Source organism: Oncorhynchus tshawytscha, linkage group LG13 (assembly GCF_018296145.1).
Source record: "Oncorhynchus tshawytscha isolate Ot180627B linkage group LG13, Otsh_v2.0, whole genome shotgun sequence".
Lineage (NCBI taxonomy): Eukaryota > Metazoa > Chordata > Actinopteri > Salmoniformes > Salmonidae > Oncorhynchus > Oncorhynchus tshawytscha.
Window position 1 is genome coordinate 611,489 of NC_056441.1, and position 15,233 is coordinate 626,721.

The 15,233-nt window shown below is 52.3% G+C and overlaps 1 protein-coding gene across 1 annotated transcript in view; it reads left to right on the forward strand.

Annotated features, from left to right (window-relative positions):
• LOC112264300 (protein spire homolog 1) overlaps nt 1–15,233 on the forward strand; it is a 122,134-nt gene that overhangs the window by 35,413 nt on the left and 71,488 nt on the right. Inside the window, 1 exon segment of the mRNA XM_042295048.1 lies at nt 6,710–6,949. Within this exon segment, the coding sequence (XP_042150982.1) occupies nt 6,710–6,949 (240 nt within the window).

Here is a 15,233-nt window from a genome sequence, read left to right on the forward strand (position 1 = left end):
AAAGCATTAAGAACAAAATCAATTTCACAAATTAACTTTTAACAAGGCACACCAGTTAATGGAAATGTATTCCAGGTGACTACCCCATGAAGCTGGTTGAGAGAATGTCAAGAGCGTGCAAAGCTGTTGTGAAGGCAAAGGGTTGCTACTTTGAATAATCATTTTTTTTTGGTTACTACAGGATTCCATATGTGTTATTTAATAGTTTTGATGTATTCACTATTATTCTACAATGCAGAAAGTAGTAAAAATAAAGAAAAACCTTGGAATGAGTAGGTGTGTCCATATTTGACTGGTACTGTACGTATTGTGTCTGAGCCGTTGAATTGCGACTCCACTTTCTCTGCACTGATGTTTTGTCTCTTAAGGAGAGAATAACTACACTTTGTATTCGGCCCTATTCCTAGTCACCTTGTCATGGTTAAATGCGGTGGTTTGCACTTTTTTGCGCGAATGCTGCCATCTCGCCACAGTTTCTGGTTTGCATAGGTTTTTAATAGTCAGTGGGAACAACATCCCCTATACAATTCCTGATGAACTCAGTTACTTTGTCCGTGTAAATGTCAATGTTATTCTCAGAGGCTACCCAGAACATATCCCAGTCCGCGTGATCAAAACAATCTTGAAGAATGGATTCCGATTGGTCAGACCAGTGATAAATAGACCTTAACACAGGTACGTGTTAGGTCTATTTAAAGTGGAGTTTTGATGTGTTTCCCCGGGGCGTTGACATCAACTCAAGGGATGAAAGCCTATATACTGAGGCCAATCGCCTGTACACAAAATCAATCTAATGTATTTTATAAAGCCAGTTTCTTTTTAACATTTTTATTTCACAAGTGAAATCTTATTGAGAATGATGTGTCAGTTAGGTAATGACTCATGCTAAATAAAAATTCTACTGCCACACAGCTCAGTCAACACCTCTCCCTCCTTCAGACAGACTGGTGCTCTACCCAGCCAGATGAGACGTCTCCCTGGCAGCTACTGGGCTGTAGCCAGCCTCACCCTCTCAGCCTCACCCTGCAGGGCTCAGTTTGGGCACCTAACTTCCACACTACACCACCTCAGAACCAGAGATAATGACCCACACTCCACCACCTCAGAACCAGAGATAATGACCCACACTCCACCACCTCAGAACCAGAGATAATGACCCACACTCCATCTCAGAACCAGAGATCATGACCCACACTCCACCACCTCAGAACCAGAGATCATGACCCACACTCCACCACCTCAGAACCAGAGATCATGACCCACACTCCACCACCTCAGAACCAGAGATCATGACCCACACTCCACCTCAGAACCAGAGATCATGACCCACACTCCACCACCTCAGAACCAGAGATCATGACCCACACTCCACCACCTCAGAATCAGAGATCATGACCCACACTCCACCACCTCAGAACCAGAGATCATGACCCACACTCCACCACCTCAGAACCAGAGATCATGACCCACACTCCACCACCTCAGAACCAGAGATCATGACCCACACTCCACCACCTCAGAACCAGAGATCATGACCCACACTCCACCACCTCAGAACCAGATATAATGACCCACACTCCACCACCTCAGAACCAGAGATCATGACCCACACTCCACCACCTCAGAACCGGAGATCATGACCCACACTCCACCACCTCAGAACCAGAGATAATGACCCACACTCCACCACCTCAGAACCAGAGATCATGACCCACACTCCACCACCTCAGAACCGGAGATCATGACCCACACTCCACCACCTCAGAACCAGAGATCATGACCCACACTCCACCACCTCAGAACCGGAGATCATGACCCACACTCCACCACCTCAGAACCAGAGATAATGACCCACACTCCACCACCTCAGAACCGGAGATCATGACCCACACCACTTCAGAACCAGAGATTGTGACCCACACTACACCACCTCAGAACCAGAGATAATGACCGTACTCCCAGTGGATGCTGGTGTAACTTTAGATGGGAGGACTGGCTCATTGTAATAGCTGGAATGGAATGAATTCTCCTGATTTTTCCATCCTCCAGGGGTATGTCAGCTGACTAACCTGTTCATCTATGACCTTTAACACTGATCTGGAGTTAACCTTTTTGTTTGTTAGATACGTCTTAGACCTACCTCTATTGTATTGTGCTGTGTGGCTAAATAAAGAGCTGATCTGTGCCCTTGTCTGTCCCAGCGATCACCTGCTGTTAGCCAGCTGTCTGTCTGTGGACATAGCAGCGTAGCTGATTGTAGATGTCCTTTGTGATGTAATGCTCAGTCTATGTTTCCATGTTCAGTGCTGCATTACTGCAATCGGCCTGAGAGATATTACTGTCTATCCCTGTAGTATCACCCACAACCACTTTCAGGTCCACAATTGTATAAGTCGTAAAATTGATGCCTCATGAAGTTTGTGCAGGTTATGCCAGGTTCCTGGGCCTGTGTTCATAAAGCACCGGAGTCCTGATCTAGGATCAGTTTTGCCCTTTAGATCCTAATGAATAAGAAGGAAGACCTGATCCTAGACCAGCACTCCTACTCTTTGTGAATACAGGCCCTGATCTTTAATTGTTTTATTTATCTATTTCATCTTTATTTAACCAGGTAGGCTAGTTGAGAACAAGTTCTCATTTACAACTGCGACCTGGCCAAGATAAAGCAAAGCAGTGCAACACAAACAACAACACAGAGATACACATGGAATAAACAAACATACAGTCAATAACACAATAGAAAATAAAGTCTATATACAGTGTGTGCGAATGGCATGAGGAGGTATGGCAATAAATAGGCCATAGTAGCAAAGTAATTACAATTTAGTAGATTAACACTGGAGTGATAGATGAGCAGATGATGATGAGCAGATGATGGTGTGTAAGTAGTGATACTGGTGTGCAAAAGTGCAGAAAGTAAATAAAAACATTATGGGGATGAGGTAGGTAGGTTGGATGGGCTATTTACAGATGGGCTATGTCCAGCTGCAGCGATCGGTTAGCTGCTCAGATAGCTGATGTTTAAAGTTAGTGAGGGAAACGTAAGTCTCCAGCTTCAGTGATTTATTTTTTTGCAATTTGTTCCAGTCATTAGCAGCAGAGAACTGGAAGGAAAAGCAGCCAAAGATGGTGTTGGCTTTCGGGATGATCAGTGAGATATTCCTGCTGGAGCACGTGCTACGGGTGGGTGTTGTTATCGTGACCAGGGCGCTGAGATGAGGTGGAGCTTTACCTAGCATAGACTTATAGATGACCTGGAGCCAGTGGGTCTGGCGGCGAATATGTAGCGAGGGAAAGCTGACTAAAGCGTACAGGTCACAGTGGTGGGTGGTATGAGGCACTTTGTTAACAAAACGGATGGCACTGTGACAGCAAATTGGATGTAGTCTGAGTAGAGTATTGGAAGTTTTTGTAGATGACATCTCCGAAGTCGAGGATCAGTAGGATTGTCAGTTTTACGAGGGTAAGTTTGGCGGTGTGAGTGAAGGAGGCTTTGTTGTGGAATAGAAAGCCCATTCTAGATTTGATTTTGGATTGGAGATGTTTGATATGAGTATGGAAGGAGAGTTTACAGTCTAGACAGACACCTAGGTATTTGGAGTTGTTCATGTATTCTAGGTCAGAACCGTCCAGAGTAGTGATGCTAGTCAGGCGGGCAGCTGCAGGCAGCGAACGGTTGAAAAGCATGCATTTGGTTTTGCTAGCGTTTAAGAGCAGTTTAAAATTTGATTTGATTTGATTTGAGGCCACTGAAGGAGTGTTGTATGGCATTGAAGCTCGTTTGGAGGTTTGTTAAGAAGGGCCAGATGTATACAGAATGGTGTCGTCTGCGACTTTTAAAGAACGACCAGGCGCATCCTCAACTGACGGGATGAGGTCAATATCCTTCCAGGATACCTGGGCCAGGTCGATTAGAAAGGCCTGCTCGCAGAAGTGTTTTAGGGAGCGTTTGACAGTGACCTTTCGGTTACTAGTCCAACGCTCTAACCACTAGGCTACCCTTACTAGATATTATCTAGCTTGTCCTGCGTTGCGTATAATCTGACTGAGCATACAAGTATCTGACTGAGCGGTGGTAGACAAGCAGGCGTGTAAACATTCATTCATTCACTTTTGTGCGTTTTACCAGCAGCTCTTCCTTGTGCGTCAAGCATTGCGCTGTTTATAACTTCAAACCTATCAACTCCTGAGATGAGGCTGATGTAACCGAAGTGAAATGGCTGGCTAGTTAGCGCGCGCTAATAGCATTTCAAACGTCACTCGCTCTGAGCCTTGGGGTGGTTGTTTCCCTTGCTCTGCATGGGTAACGCTGCTTCGAGGGTGGCTGTTGTCGTTGTGTTGCTGGTTCTAGCCCAGGGAGGAGCGAGGAGAGGCACGGAGGCTATACTGTTACACTAGCAATACTGAAGTGCCCATAACAACATCCAATCGTCAAAGATTAATGAAATACAAATGGTATAGAGGGAAATAGTCCTATAATTCCTATAATAACTTCAACCTAAAACTTCTTACCTGGGAATATTGAAGACTCATGTTAAAAGGAACCACCAGCTTTCATATGTTCTCATGTTCTGAGCAAGGAACTGAAATGTTAGCTTTCTTACATAGCACATATTGCACTTTTACTTTCTTCTCCAACACTTTGTTTTTGCATTATTTAAAACAAATTGAACGTGTTTCATAATTTATTTGAGGCTAAATTAATTTTATTGATATATTATATTAAGTTAAAATAAGTGTTCAGTCAGTATTGTTGTAATTGTCATTATTACAAATAAAAGTTTAAAAAATCGTCCGATTTAATCGGTATCGGCTTTTTTGGTCCTCCAATAATCTGTATCGGCGTTGAAAAATCATAATCTGTCGACCTCTAGTTTAAAGTTAGCAGCCCGGGGTAAGGAGAAGCGTCTGCTCTGTCGTCCAGCAAAGGCCGGTTGAAGGCACAGCTGATGGAATTACGTCTGCGGACCAGTTGTGGTGGTACGACGGGGCACCGTGTCGACGAAGGGACCGGGCCAGATGGCGAAAGAGGTATTGTAGTTGTGGTAATTTCGTTTGCTACCCGGGAGATGCGCCTGGCTCAGGGCTAGCTTCGCGGCTGGGTCACTCAGTGGCAGCTGTTATGGTCAATGGTTCAGGGTTTACGGCAGGAATCTGGCGTTTGTAGTGGAGAAAAACAGTCCGAGGCTGGCAGGTGTTATCCAGGCTATAAAAACGGCTGGTGCCTGATCAGAGGGTAAAGGCCGCTAGCAGTGGCTAACAATGACTAAATAGCTAGTAACTTAGCTAATTAGCTGGCTACCTTCTGATGAAAGTTTTGGCTATAGGGTCTAAAAAAATAGCAGATCCGTGTCACATTGAGTGAGGTGGGTTACCGGAAGGTATATTTAATAAAAAAATGGAAAAAGAGATTGAAAAATAAATTGGTAAATATACATACAAAAAAAATACAAAAAGTAAACGAGAGGACAACAAACCACGTCTGCACTGCCATCTTGGGTTGATAGGTTCAGCTCTCTATTTTGGTCTGCTTGTTGGCCCCTCCCTCTCACCTGGTTAGTGAGATACCTGACCTTGTTGGCCCCTCCCCTCACCTGGTTAGTGTGATGCCTGGTCTTGTTGGCCCCTCCCCTCACCTAGTTTTTATTTTATTTTTTCATTTCACCTTTATTTAACCAGGTAGGCAAGTTGAGAACAAGTTCTCATTTACAATTGCGACCTGGCCAAGATAAAGCAAAGCAGTTCGACACATACAATGACACAGAGTTACACATGGAGTAAAACAAACATACAGTCAATAATACAGTATAAACAAGTATATATACGATGTGAGCAAATGAGGTGAGATAAGGGAGGTAATGCCAAAAAAAGGCCATGGTGGCAAAGTAAATACAATATAGCAAGTAAAACACTGGAATGGTAGATTTGCAAAGGAAGAATGTGCAAAGTAGAAATAAAAATAATGGGGTGTAAATGAGATGCCTGGCCTTGTTGGCCCCTCCCCTCACCTGGTTAGGGAGATCATGTCTGTAAATGAGATGCCTGGCCTTGTTGGCCCCTCCCTCACCTGGTTAGGGAGATCATGTCTGTAAATGAGATGCCTGTCCTTTTTAACAGAGGGTCACATTTCTGCTGATTTGAGTTTTCACAGGGTCAATGCAGGTTCCTGTTCAGCACTGTTTGTTCATTTAATATCTAGAAGAGTCATATCTATCTATCACCCTGCAGCAAACAAAGTTCCACATTTGGGATGATTGAGTTGTTTTTGCAGGACGTGGGGGGGGAGGGGTATCACCACAGTGCAGCTCTTTATGTTCTTAGTTTAATATCAGTTTGTATGAGGTAGGGACGGTCAGTGGTTGAGGTCGGCTGTAACAGGAGTAGGTGGGTCATGTCTGATTTTGAGTGAAATAATCAATTACAGAATAAATCACCAAATAGACTACTTGGGTTCAGGAACTATTTTTTCATGTCTTCACGTGGGCCTGAGGTCATTTGTCTGTCTGGTTATTGTGGAGTTGGTGACCATCCTGATCTGGTCCAGAATGGTCAATCTGATCCACTGTGTTTGTCTGGACTGGTCTTCATATTGTGTCATTGGGGAATCCTAATGGTAGTAGGAGTTGGTAGCAGCGTCTGTAAGAGTTGGTTAGTGTCTACTGGCTCCGTATGTGGGTGAATAACGGCCTGTTGTTTTTTTGTCCTGTAGGTGATTGAATCTCTGGGAATCATGATCTACAAGGCGTTGGACTACAGTCTGAAGGAGAGCGAGGAGAGAGAGCTCAGTCCGCCTCTGGAGCAACTCATCGACATGATGACCAACATGGCAGAGAAGGAGAGGGACAGTGACCCCTGCCCTGATGAAGGTTACGAGGCCACCGAGGAGGAGGAAGACGAGGAAGACCCAAACACTGTCTGTAATGTAAAAGGATTCAGAGACATCATCATGGTACGTCCTGTCTCACTGTATCAACTATAGTTACCTGTAACGGTACAACTCGGTGACGCGTTAGAGCGGTACGACACGTTAGAGAGGTACGACACGTTAGAGAGGTACGACGCGGTGACCCGTTAGAGAGGTACGACGCGGTGACCCGTTAGAGCGGTACGACGCGGTGACGTGTTAGAGCGGTACGACACGGTGACCCGTTAGAGCGGTACGACGCGGTAACGTGTTAGGGCGGTACGACGCGGTGACGTGTTAGAGCGGTGTGACGCGTTACGGCGGCGGTACGACGCAGTGATGCGTTAGAGCGGTATGACGCAGTGATGCGTTAGAGCGGTATGACGCAGTGATGCGTTAGAGCGGTATGACGCAGTGATGCGTTAGAGCGGTATGACGCAGTGATGCGTTAGAGCGGTACGATGCAGTGACCCGTTAGAGCGGTACGACGCGGTGACAGGTTAGAGCGGTATGACGCAGTGATGCGTTAGAGCGGTATGACGCAGTGATGCGTTAGAGCGGTACGATGCAGTGATGCGTTAGAGCGGTACGATGCAGTGACAGGTTAGAGCGGTACAACGCAGTGACAGGTTAGAGCGGTATGACGCAGTGACGCGTTAGAGCGGTACGACGCAGTGACCCGTTAGAGCGGTACGACGCGGTGACAGGTTAGAGCGGTACGACGCGGTGACGCGTTAGAGCGGTACGGCGTTAGAGCGGTACGACGCGGTGACGTGTTAGAGCGGTACGACACGTTAGAGCGGTATGGCGTGTTAGAGCGGTACGACGCGGTGGCGCGTTAGAGCGGTACGACGCGGTGACGCGTTAGAGCGGTACGACGCGGTGATGCGTTAGAGCGGTACGACGTGTTAGAGCGGTACGACGTGTTAGAGCGGTACGACGCGGTGTCCCGTTAGAGCGGTACGACGCGGTGTCTCGTTAGAGCGGTACGACGCGGTGACCCGTTAGAGCGCTACGACGCGGTGACCCGTTAGAGCGCTACGACGCGGTGACCCGTTAGAGTGGTACGACGCGGTGACCCGTTAGAGCGGTGACCCGTTAGAGCGGTACGACGCGGTGACGTGTTATAGCGGTACGACGCGGTGACGTGTTAGAGCGGTACGACGTGTTAGAGCGGTACGACGCGTTGACGTGTTAGAGCGGTACGACGCGTTGACGTGTTAGAGCGGTACGACGCGGTGACGTGTTAGAGCGGTACAACGCGTTGACGTGTTAGAGCGGTACGACGCGGTGACGTGTTAGAGCGGTACAACGCGTTAGAGCGGTGTGGCGTGTTAGAGCGGTACAACGCGTTAGAGCGGTATGACGCGGTGACCCTTAGAGCGGTACGACGCGGTGACCCTTAGAACGGTACGACGCGGTGACCCTTAGAGCGGTACGACGCTGTGACCCTTAGAGCGGTACGACGCGGTGACCCTTAGAGCGGTACGACGCGGTGACCCTTAGAGCGGTACGACGCGGTGACCCTTAGAGCGGTACGACGCTGTGACCCTTAGAGCGGTACGGCGCGGTGACCCTTAGAGCGGTACGACGCGGTGACCCTTAGAGCGGTACGACGCGGTGACCCTTAGAGCGGTACGACGCGGTGACCCTTAGTGCGGCACGACGACGCGGTGTCCCGTTAGAGCGGTACGACGCGGTGTCCCGTTAGAGCGGTACGAGCGGTGTCCCGTAGAGCGGTACGACGCGGTGTCCCGTTAGAGCGGTACGACGCGGTGTCCCGTTAGAGCGGTACGACGCGGTGTCCCGTTAGAGCGGTACGACGCGGTGTCCCGTTAGAGCTGTACGACGCGTTAGAGCGGTACGACGCGGTGACGTGTTAGAGCGGTACGACACGTTAGAGTGGTATGACGCGGTGACGTGTTAGAGTGGTACGACGCGTTAGAGCGGTACGACGCGGTGACGTGTTGGAGCGGTACGACGCGTTAGAGCGGTACGACGCGGTGACGTGTTAGAGCGGTACGACACGTTAGAGCGGTACGGCGTGTTAGAGCGGTACGACGCGGTGACCCGTTAGAGCGGTACGACGCGGTGACCCGTTAGAGCGCTACGACGCGGTGACCCGTTAGAGTGGTACGACGCGGTGACCCGTTAGAGCGGTGACGTGTTATAGCGGTACGGCGTGTTAGAGCGGTACGACGCGTTGGCGTGTTAGAGCGGTACGACGCGTTGGCGTGTTAGAGCGGTACGACGCGTTGGCGTGTTAGAGCGGTACGACGCGTTGGCGTGTTAGAGCGGTACGACGCGTTGGCGTGTTAGAGCGGTACGACGCGTTGGCGTGTTAGAGCGGTACGACGCCGTGACGTGTTAGAGCGGTACGACGCGGTGACGTGTTAGAGCGGTACGACGCGGTGACGTGTTAGAGCGGTACGGCGTGTTAGAGCGGTACGACGCGGTGACCCTTAGAGCGGTACGACGCGGTGACCCTTAGAGCGGTACGACGCGGTGACCCTTAGAGCGGTACGACGCGGTGACGCGTTAGAGCGGTACGACGCATTAGAGCGGTACGACGCGGTGACCCTTAGAGCGGTACGACGCGGTGACCCTTAGAGCGGTACGTCGCGTTAGAGAGGTACGACGGGTTAGAGTGGTACGACGCGGTGACCCTTAGATTGGTACGACGTGTTAGAGAGGTACGACGCGGTGACGTGTTAGAGCGGTACGACGCGTTAGAGCGGTACGACGCGGTGACCCTTAGAGCGGTACGACGCGGTGACCCTTAGAGCGGTATGACGCGGTGACCCTTAGAGCGGTACGACGCGGTGACCCTTAGAGCGGTACGACGCGGTGACCCTTAGAGCTGTACGACGCGGTGACCCTTAGAGCGGTACGACGCTGTGACCCTTAGAGCTGTACGACGCGGTGACCCTTAGAGCGGTACGACGCGGTGACCCTTAGAGCTGTACGACGCGGTGACCCTTAGTGCGGTACGACGCTGTGACACGTTAGAGCGGTACGACGTGTTAGAGCGGTACGACGCGGTGTCCCGTTAGAGCGGTATGACGCGGTGTCCCATTAGAGCGGTACGACGCGGTGACCCGTTAGAGCGCTACGACGCGGTGACCCGTTAGAGTGGTACGACGCGGTGACCCGTTAGAGCGGTGACGTGTTATAGCGGTACGGCGTGTTAGAGCGGTACGACGCGTTGGCGTGTTAGAGCGGTACGACGCGTTGGCGTGTTAGAGCGGTACGACGCGTTGGCGTGTTAGAGCGGTACGACGCGTTGGCGTGTTAGAGCGGTACGACGCGTTGACGTGTTAGAGCGGTACGACGCGTTGGCGTGTTAGAAGCGGTACGACGCGGTGACGTGTTGGAGCGGTACGACGCGTTAGAGCGGTACGACGCGGTGACGTGTTAGAGCGGTACGACACGTTAGAGCGGTACGGCGTGTTAGAGCGGTACGACGCGGTGACCCGTTAGAGCGGTACGACGCGGTGACCCGTTAGAGCGCTACGACGCGGTGACCCGTTAGAGTGGTACGACGCGGTGACCCGTTAGAGCGGTGACGTGTTATAGCGGTACGGCGTGTTAGAGCGGTACGACGCGTTGCGTGTTAGAGCGGTACGACGCGTTGGCGTGTTAGAGCGGTACGACGCGTTGGCGTGTTAGAGCGGTACGACGCGTTGGCGTGTTAGAGCGGTACGACGCGTTGGCGTGTTAGAGCGGTACGACGCGTTGGCGTGTTAGAGCGGTACGACGCGTTGACGTGTTAGAGCGGTACGACGCCGTGACGTGTTAGAGCGGTACGACGCGGTGACGTGTTAGAGCGGTACGACGCGGTGACGTGTTAGAGCGGTACGGCGTGTTAGAGCGGTACGACGCGGTGACCCTTAGAGCGGTACGACGCGGTGACCCTTAGAGCGGTACGACGCGGTGACCCTTAGAGCGGTACGACGCGGTGACGCGTTAGAGCGGTACGACGCATTAGAGCGGTGACGACGCGGTGACCCTTAGAGCGGTACGACGCGTTAGAGAGGTACGACGGGTTAGAGTGGTACGACGCGGTGACCCTTAGATTGGTACGACGTGTTAGAGAGGTACGACGCGGTGACGTGTTAGAGCGGTACGACGCGTTAGAGCGGTACGACGCGGTGACCCTTAGAGCGGTACGACGCGGTGACCCTTAGAGCGGTATGACGCGGTGACCCTTAGAGCGGTACGACGCGGTGACCCTTAGAGCGGTACGACGCGGTGACCCTTAGAGCTGTACGACGCGGTGACCCTTAGAGCGGTACGACGCTGTGACCCTTAGAGCTGTACGACGCGGTGACCCTTAGAGCGGTACGACGCGGTGACCCTTAGAGCTGTACGACGCGGTGACCCTTAGTGCGGTACGACGCTGTGACACGTTAGAGCGGTACGACGTGTTAGAGCGGTACGACGCGGTGTCCCGTTAGAGCGGTATGACGCGGTGTCCCATTAGAGCGGTACGACGCGGTGACCCGTTAGAGCGCTACGACGCGGTGACCCGTTAGAGTGGTACGACGCGGTGACCCGTTAGAGCGGTGACGTGTTATAGCGGTACGACGTGTTAGAGCGGTACGACGTGTTAGAGCGTTGACGTGTTAGAGCGGTGACGTGTTAGAGCGTTGACGTGTTAGAGCGGTACGACGCGTTGCGTTGGCGTGTTAGGCGCGGTACGACGCGTTGGCGTGTTAGCGGTACGAGCGTTGGCGTGTTGACGACGCGTTGACGTGTTAGAGCGGTACGACGCGTTGGCGTGTTAGAGCGGCACGACGCGTTGGCGTGTTAGAGCGGTACGACGCGGTGTTGGCGTGTTAGAGCGGTACGACGCGGTGACGTGTTAGAGCGAGCGGTACGACGCGTTGAGCGTGTTAGAGCGGTACGACGCGTTGACGTGTTAGAGCGGTACGACGCCGTGACGTGTTAGAGCGGTACGACGCGGTGACGTGTTAGAGCGGTACGAGCGTGTTAGAGCGTACGACGCGTGTTAGAGCGTTGACGGCGCGGTGACGTGTTAGAGCGGTACGACGGTGACCCTTAGAGCGTGACGCGTGTTAGAGCGGTACGACGCGGGTGACGCGTGTTAGAGCGGTACGACGCGGTGACGTGTTACGAGCGGTGACCCTTAGATTGGTACGACGTGTTAGTGAGGACACGGTGACGTGTTAGAGGGGTACGACGTGTTAGAGCGGTACGACGCGGTGACCCCGTGACGCGTGTTAGAGCGGTACGACGCGGTGACGTGTTAGAGCGGTACGACGCGGTGACGTGTTAGAGCGGTACGACGCGGTGACGTGTTAGAGCGGTGACGACAGCGGTGACGTGTTAGAGCGGTACGACGCGTTGCGTGTTAGAGCGGTGACGGCGTGTTAGAGCGGTACGACGCTTTGGCGTGTTAGAGCGGTACGACGTTAGAGCGTGGCGTGTTAGAGCGGTACGACGCGGTGACGTGTTAGAGCGGTACGACGCGGTGACGTGTTAGAGCGTACGACGCGGTGGTTGGCGTGTTAGAGCGGTAGAGCGACACGGTGACGTGTTAGAGCGGTACGACGCGTTGGCGTGTTAGAGCGGTACGACGCGGTGCGTGTTAGAGCGGAGCGCGTTGGCGTGTTAGAGCGGCGACGCGTGACGTGTTACGCGTTGGCGTGCGGTACGACGGGTTACAGCGGTAAGGCGTGTTAGAGCGGTACGGCGTGTTAGAGCGGTACGACGTGTTAGAGCGGTGACCGTGACGTGTTAGAGCGGTACGACGCGGTGACCCTTAGAGCGGCACGACGCGTCGTGTTAGAGCGGTACGACGCGGTGACGCGTTAGAGCGGTACGACGCGTGTTAGAGCGGTACGACGCGGTGACGTGTTAGAGCGGTACGACGACGCGGTGACCCGTGTTAGAGCGGTACGTCGCGTACGGCGTGTAGAGAGCGGAGAGGACGACGGGTTAGAGTGGTACGACGCGGTGACCCTTAGATTGGTACGACGTGTTAGAGAGGTACGACGCGGTGACGTGTTAGAGCGGTACGACGCGTGTTAGAGCGGTACGACGCGGTGACCCGTGTTAGAGCGGTACGACGCGGTGACCCTTAGAGCGGTATGACGCGGTGACCCGTGTTAGAGCGGTACGACGCGGTGACCCTTAGAGCGGTACGACGCGGTGACCCTTAGAGCTGTACGACGCGGTGACCCTTAGAGCGGTACGACGCGTTAGAGCGGTACGACGCGGTGACCCTTAGAGCGCGTTACGACGCGGTGACGCGTTGCGACGCGGTGACCCTTGACGCGGTGACCCTTAGAGCGGCACGTCGCGTTAGAGAGGTACGACGGGTTAGAGTGGTACGACGCGGTGACCCTTAGATTGGTACGACGTGTTAGAGAGGTACGACGCGGTGACGTGTTAGAGCGGTACGACGCGTTAGAGCGGTATGACGCGGTGACCCTTAGAGCGGTACGACGCGGTGACCCTTAGAGCGGTGATGACGCGGTGACCCTTAGAGCGGTACGACGCGGTGACCCTTAGAGCGGTACGACGCGGTGACCCTTAGAGCGGTACGACGCGGTGACCCTTAGAGCTGTACGACGCGGTGACCCTTAGAGCGGTACGACGCGGTGTGACCCTTAGAGCTGTACGACGCGGTGACCCTTAGAGCGGTACGACGCGGTGACCCTTAGAGCGGTATGACGCGGTGACCCTTAGAGCGGTACGACGCGGTGACCCTTAGAGCGGTACGACGCGGTGACCCTTAGACGCGGTGACCCTTAGAGCTGCGACGCGGTGACCCTTAGAGCGGTACGACGCTGGTGACCCTTACGAGCGGTGACCCTTAGAGCGGTATGACGCTGTGACGCGGTGTTAGAGCGGTACGACGCTGTGACCCTTAGAGCGGTACGACGCGGTGCCCCTTAGTGCGGTACGACGCTGTGACGCGTTAGAGCGGTACGACGCGGTGACCCTTAGTGCGGTACGACGCTGTGACGCGTTAGAGCGTTACGACGCGGTGACCCTTAGAGCGGTACGACGCTGTGACCCTTAGAGCGGTACGACGCGGTGACCCTTAGTGCGGCATCCTTCACGCATCCTTCACTCATGCTGCCAAACATACCCTTGTAAAACTGACCATCCTACCAATCCTCGACTTTGGTGATGTCATTTACAAAATAGCCTCCACTACCCTACTCAACAAATTGGATGCAGTCTATCACAGTGCAATCCGTTTTGTCACCAAAGCCCCATATACTACCCACCATTGCGACCTGTACGCTCTCGTTGGCTGGCCCTCGCTTCATACTCGTCGCCAAACCCACTGGCTCCATGTCATCTATAAGACCCTGCTAGGTAAAGTCCCCCTTATCTCAGCTCGCTGGTCACCATAGCATCTCCCACCTGTAGCACACGCTCCAGCAGGTATATCTCTCTATTCACCCCCAAAACCAATTCTTTCTTTGGCCGCCTCTCCTTCCAGTTCTCTGCTGCCAATGACTGGAACGAACTACAAAAATCTCTGAAACTGGAAACACTTATCTCCCTCACTAGCTTTAAGCACCAACTGTCAGAGCAGCTCACAGATTACTGCACCTGTACATAGCCCACCTATAATTTAGCCCAAACAACTACCTCTTTCCCAACTGTATTTAATTTTTATTTATTTATTTATTTAGCTCCTTTGCACCCCATTATTTTTATTTCTACTTTGCACATTCTTCCATTGCAAAACTACCATTCCAGTGTTTTACTTGCTATATTGTATTTACTTTGCCACCATGGCCTTTTTTGCCTTTACCTCCCTTCTCACCTCATTTGCTCACATTGTATATAGACTTGTTTATACGGTGTTATTGACTGTATGTTTGTTTTACTCCATGTGTAACTCTGTGTCGTTGTATCTGTCGAACTGCTTTGCTTTTATCTTGGCCAGGTCGCAATTGTAAATGAGAACTTGTTCTCAACTTGCCTACCTGGTTAAATAAAGGTAAAATAAAATAAATAAAAACGACGCTGTGACGCGTTAGAGCGGTAACGACGCTGTGACTTGTTAGAGCGGTACGACGCTGTGACTCGTTAGAGCGGTACGACGCTGTGACCCTTAGAGCGGTACGACGCTGTGACCCTTAGAGCGGTACGACGCGGTGACCCTTAGAGCGGTACGACGCGGTGGCCCTTAGAGCGGTACGACGCGGTGACCCTTAGAGCGGTACGACGCGGTGACCCTTAGAGCGGTACGACGCGGTGGCCCTTAGAGCGGTACGACGCGGTGACCCTTAGAGCGGTACGACGCTGTGGCCCTTAGAGCGGTACGACGCGGTGACCCTTA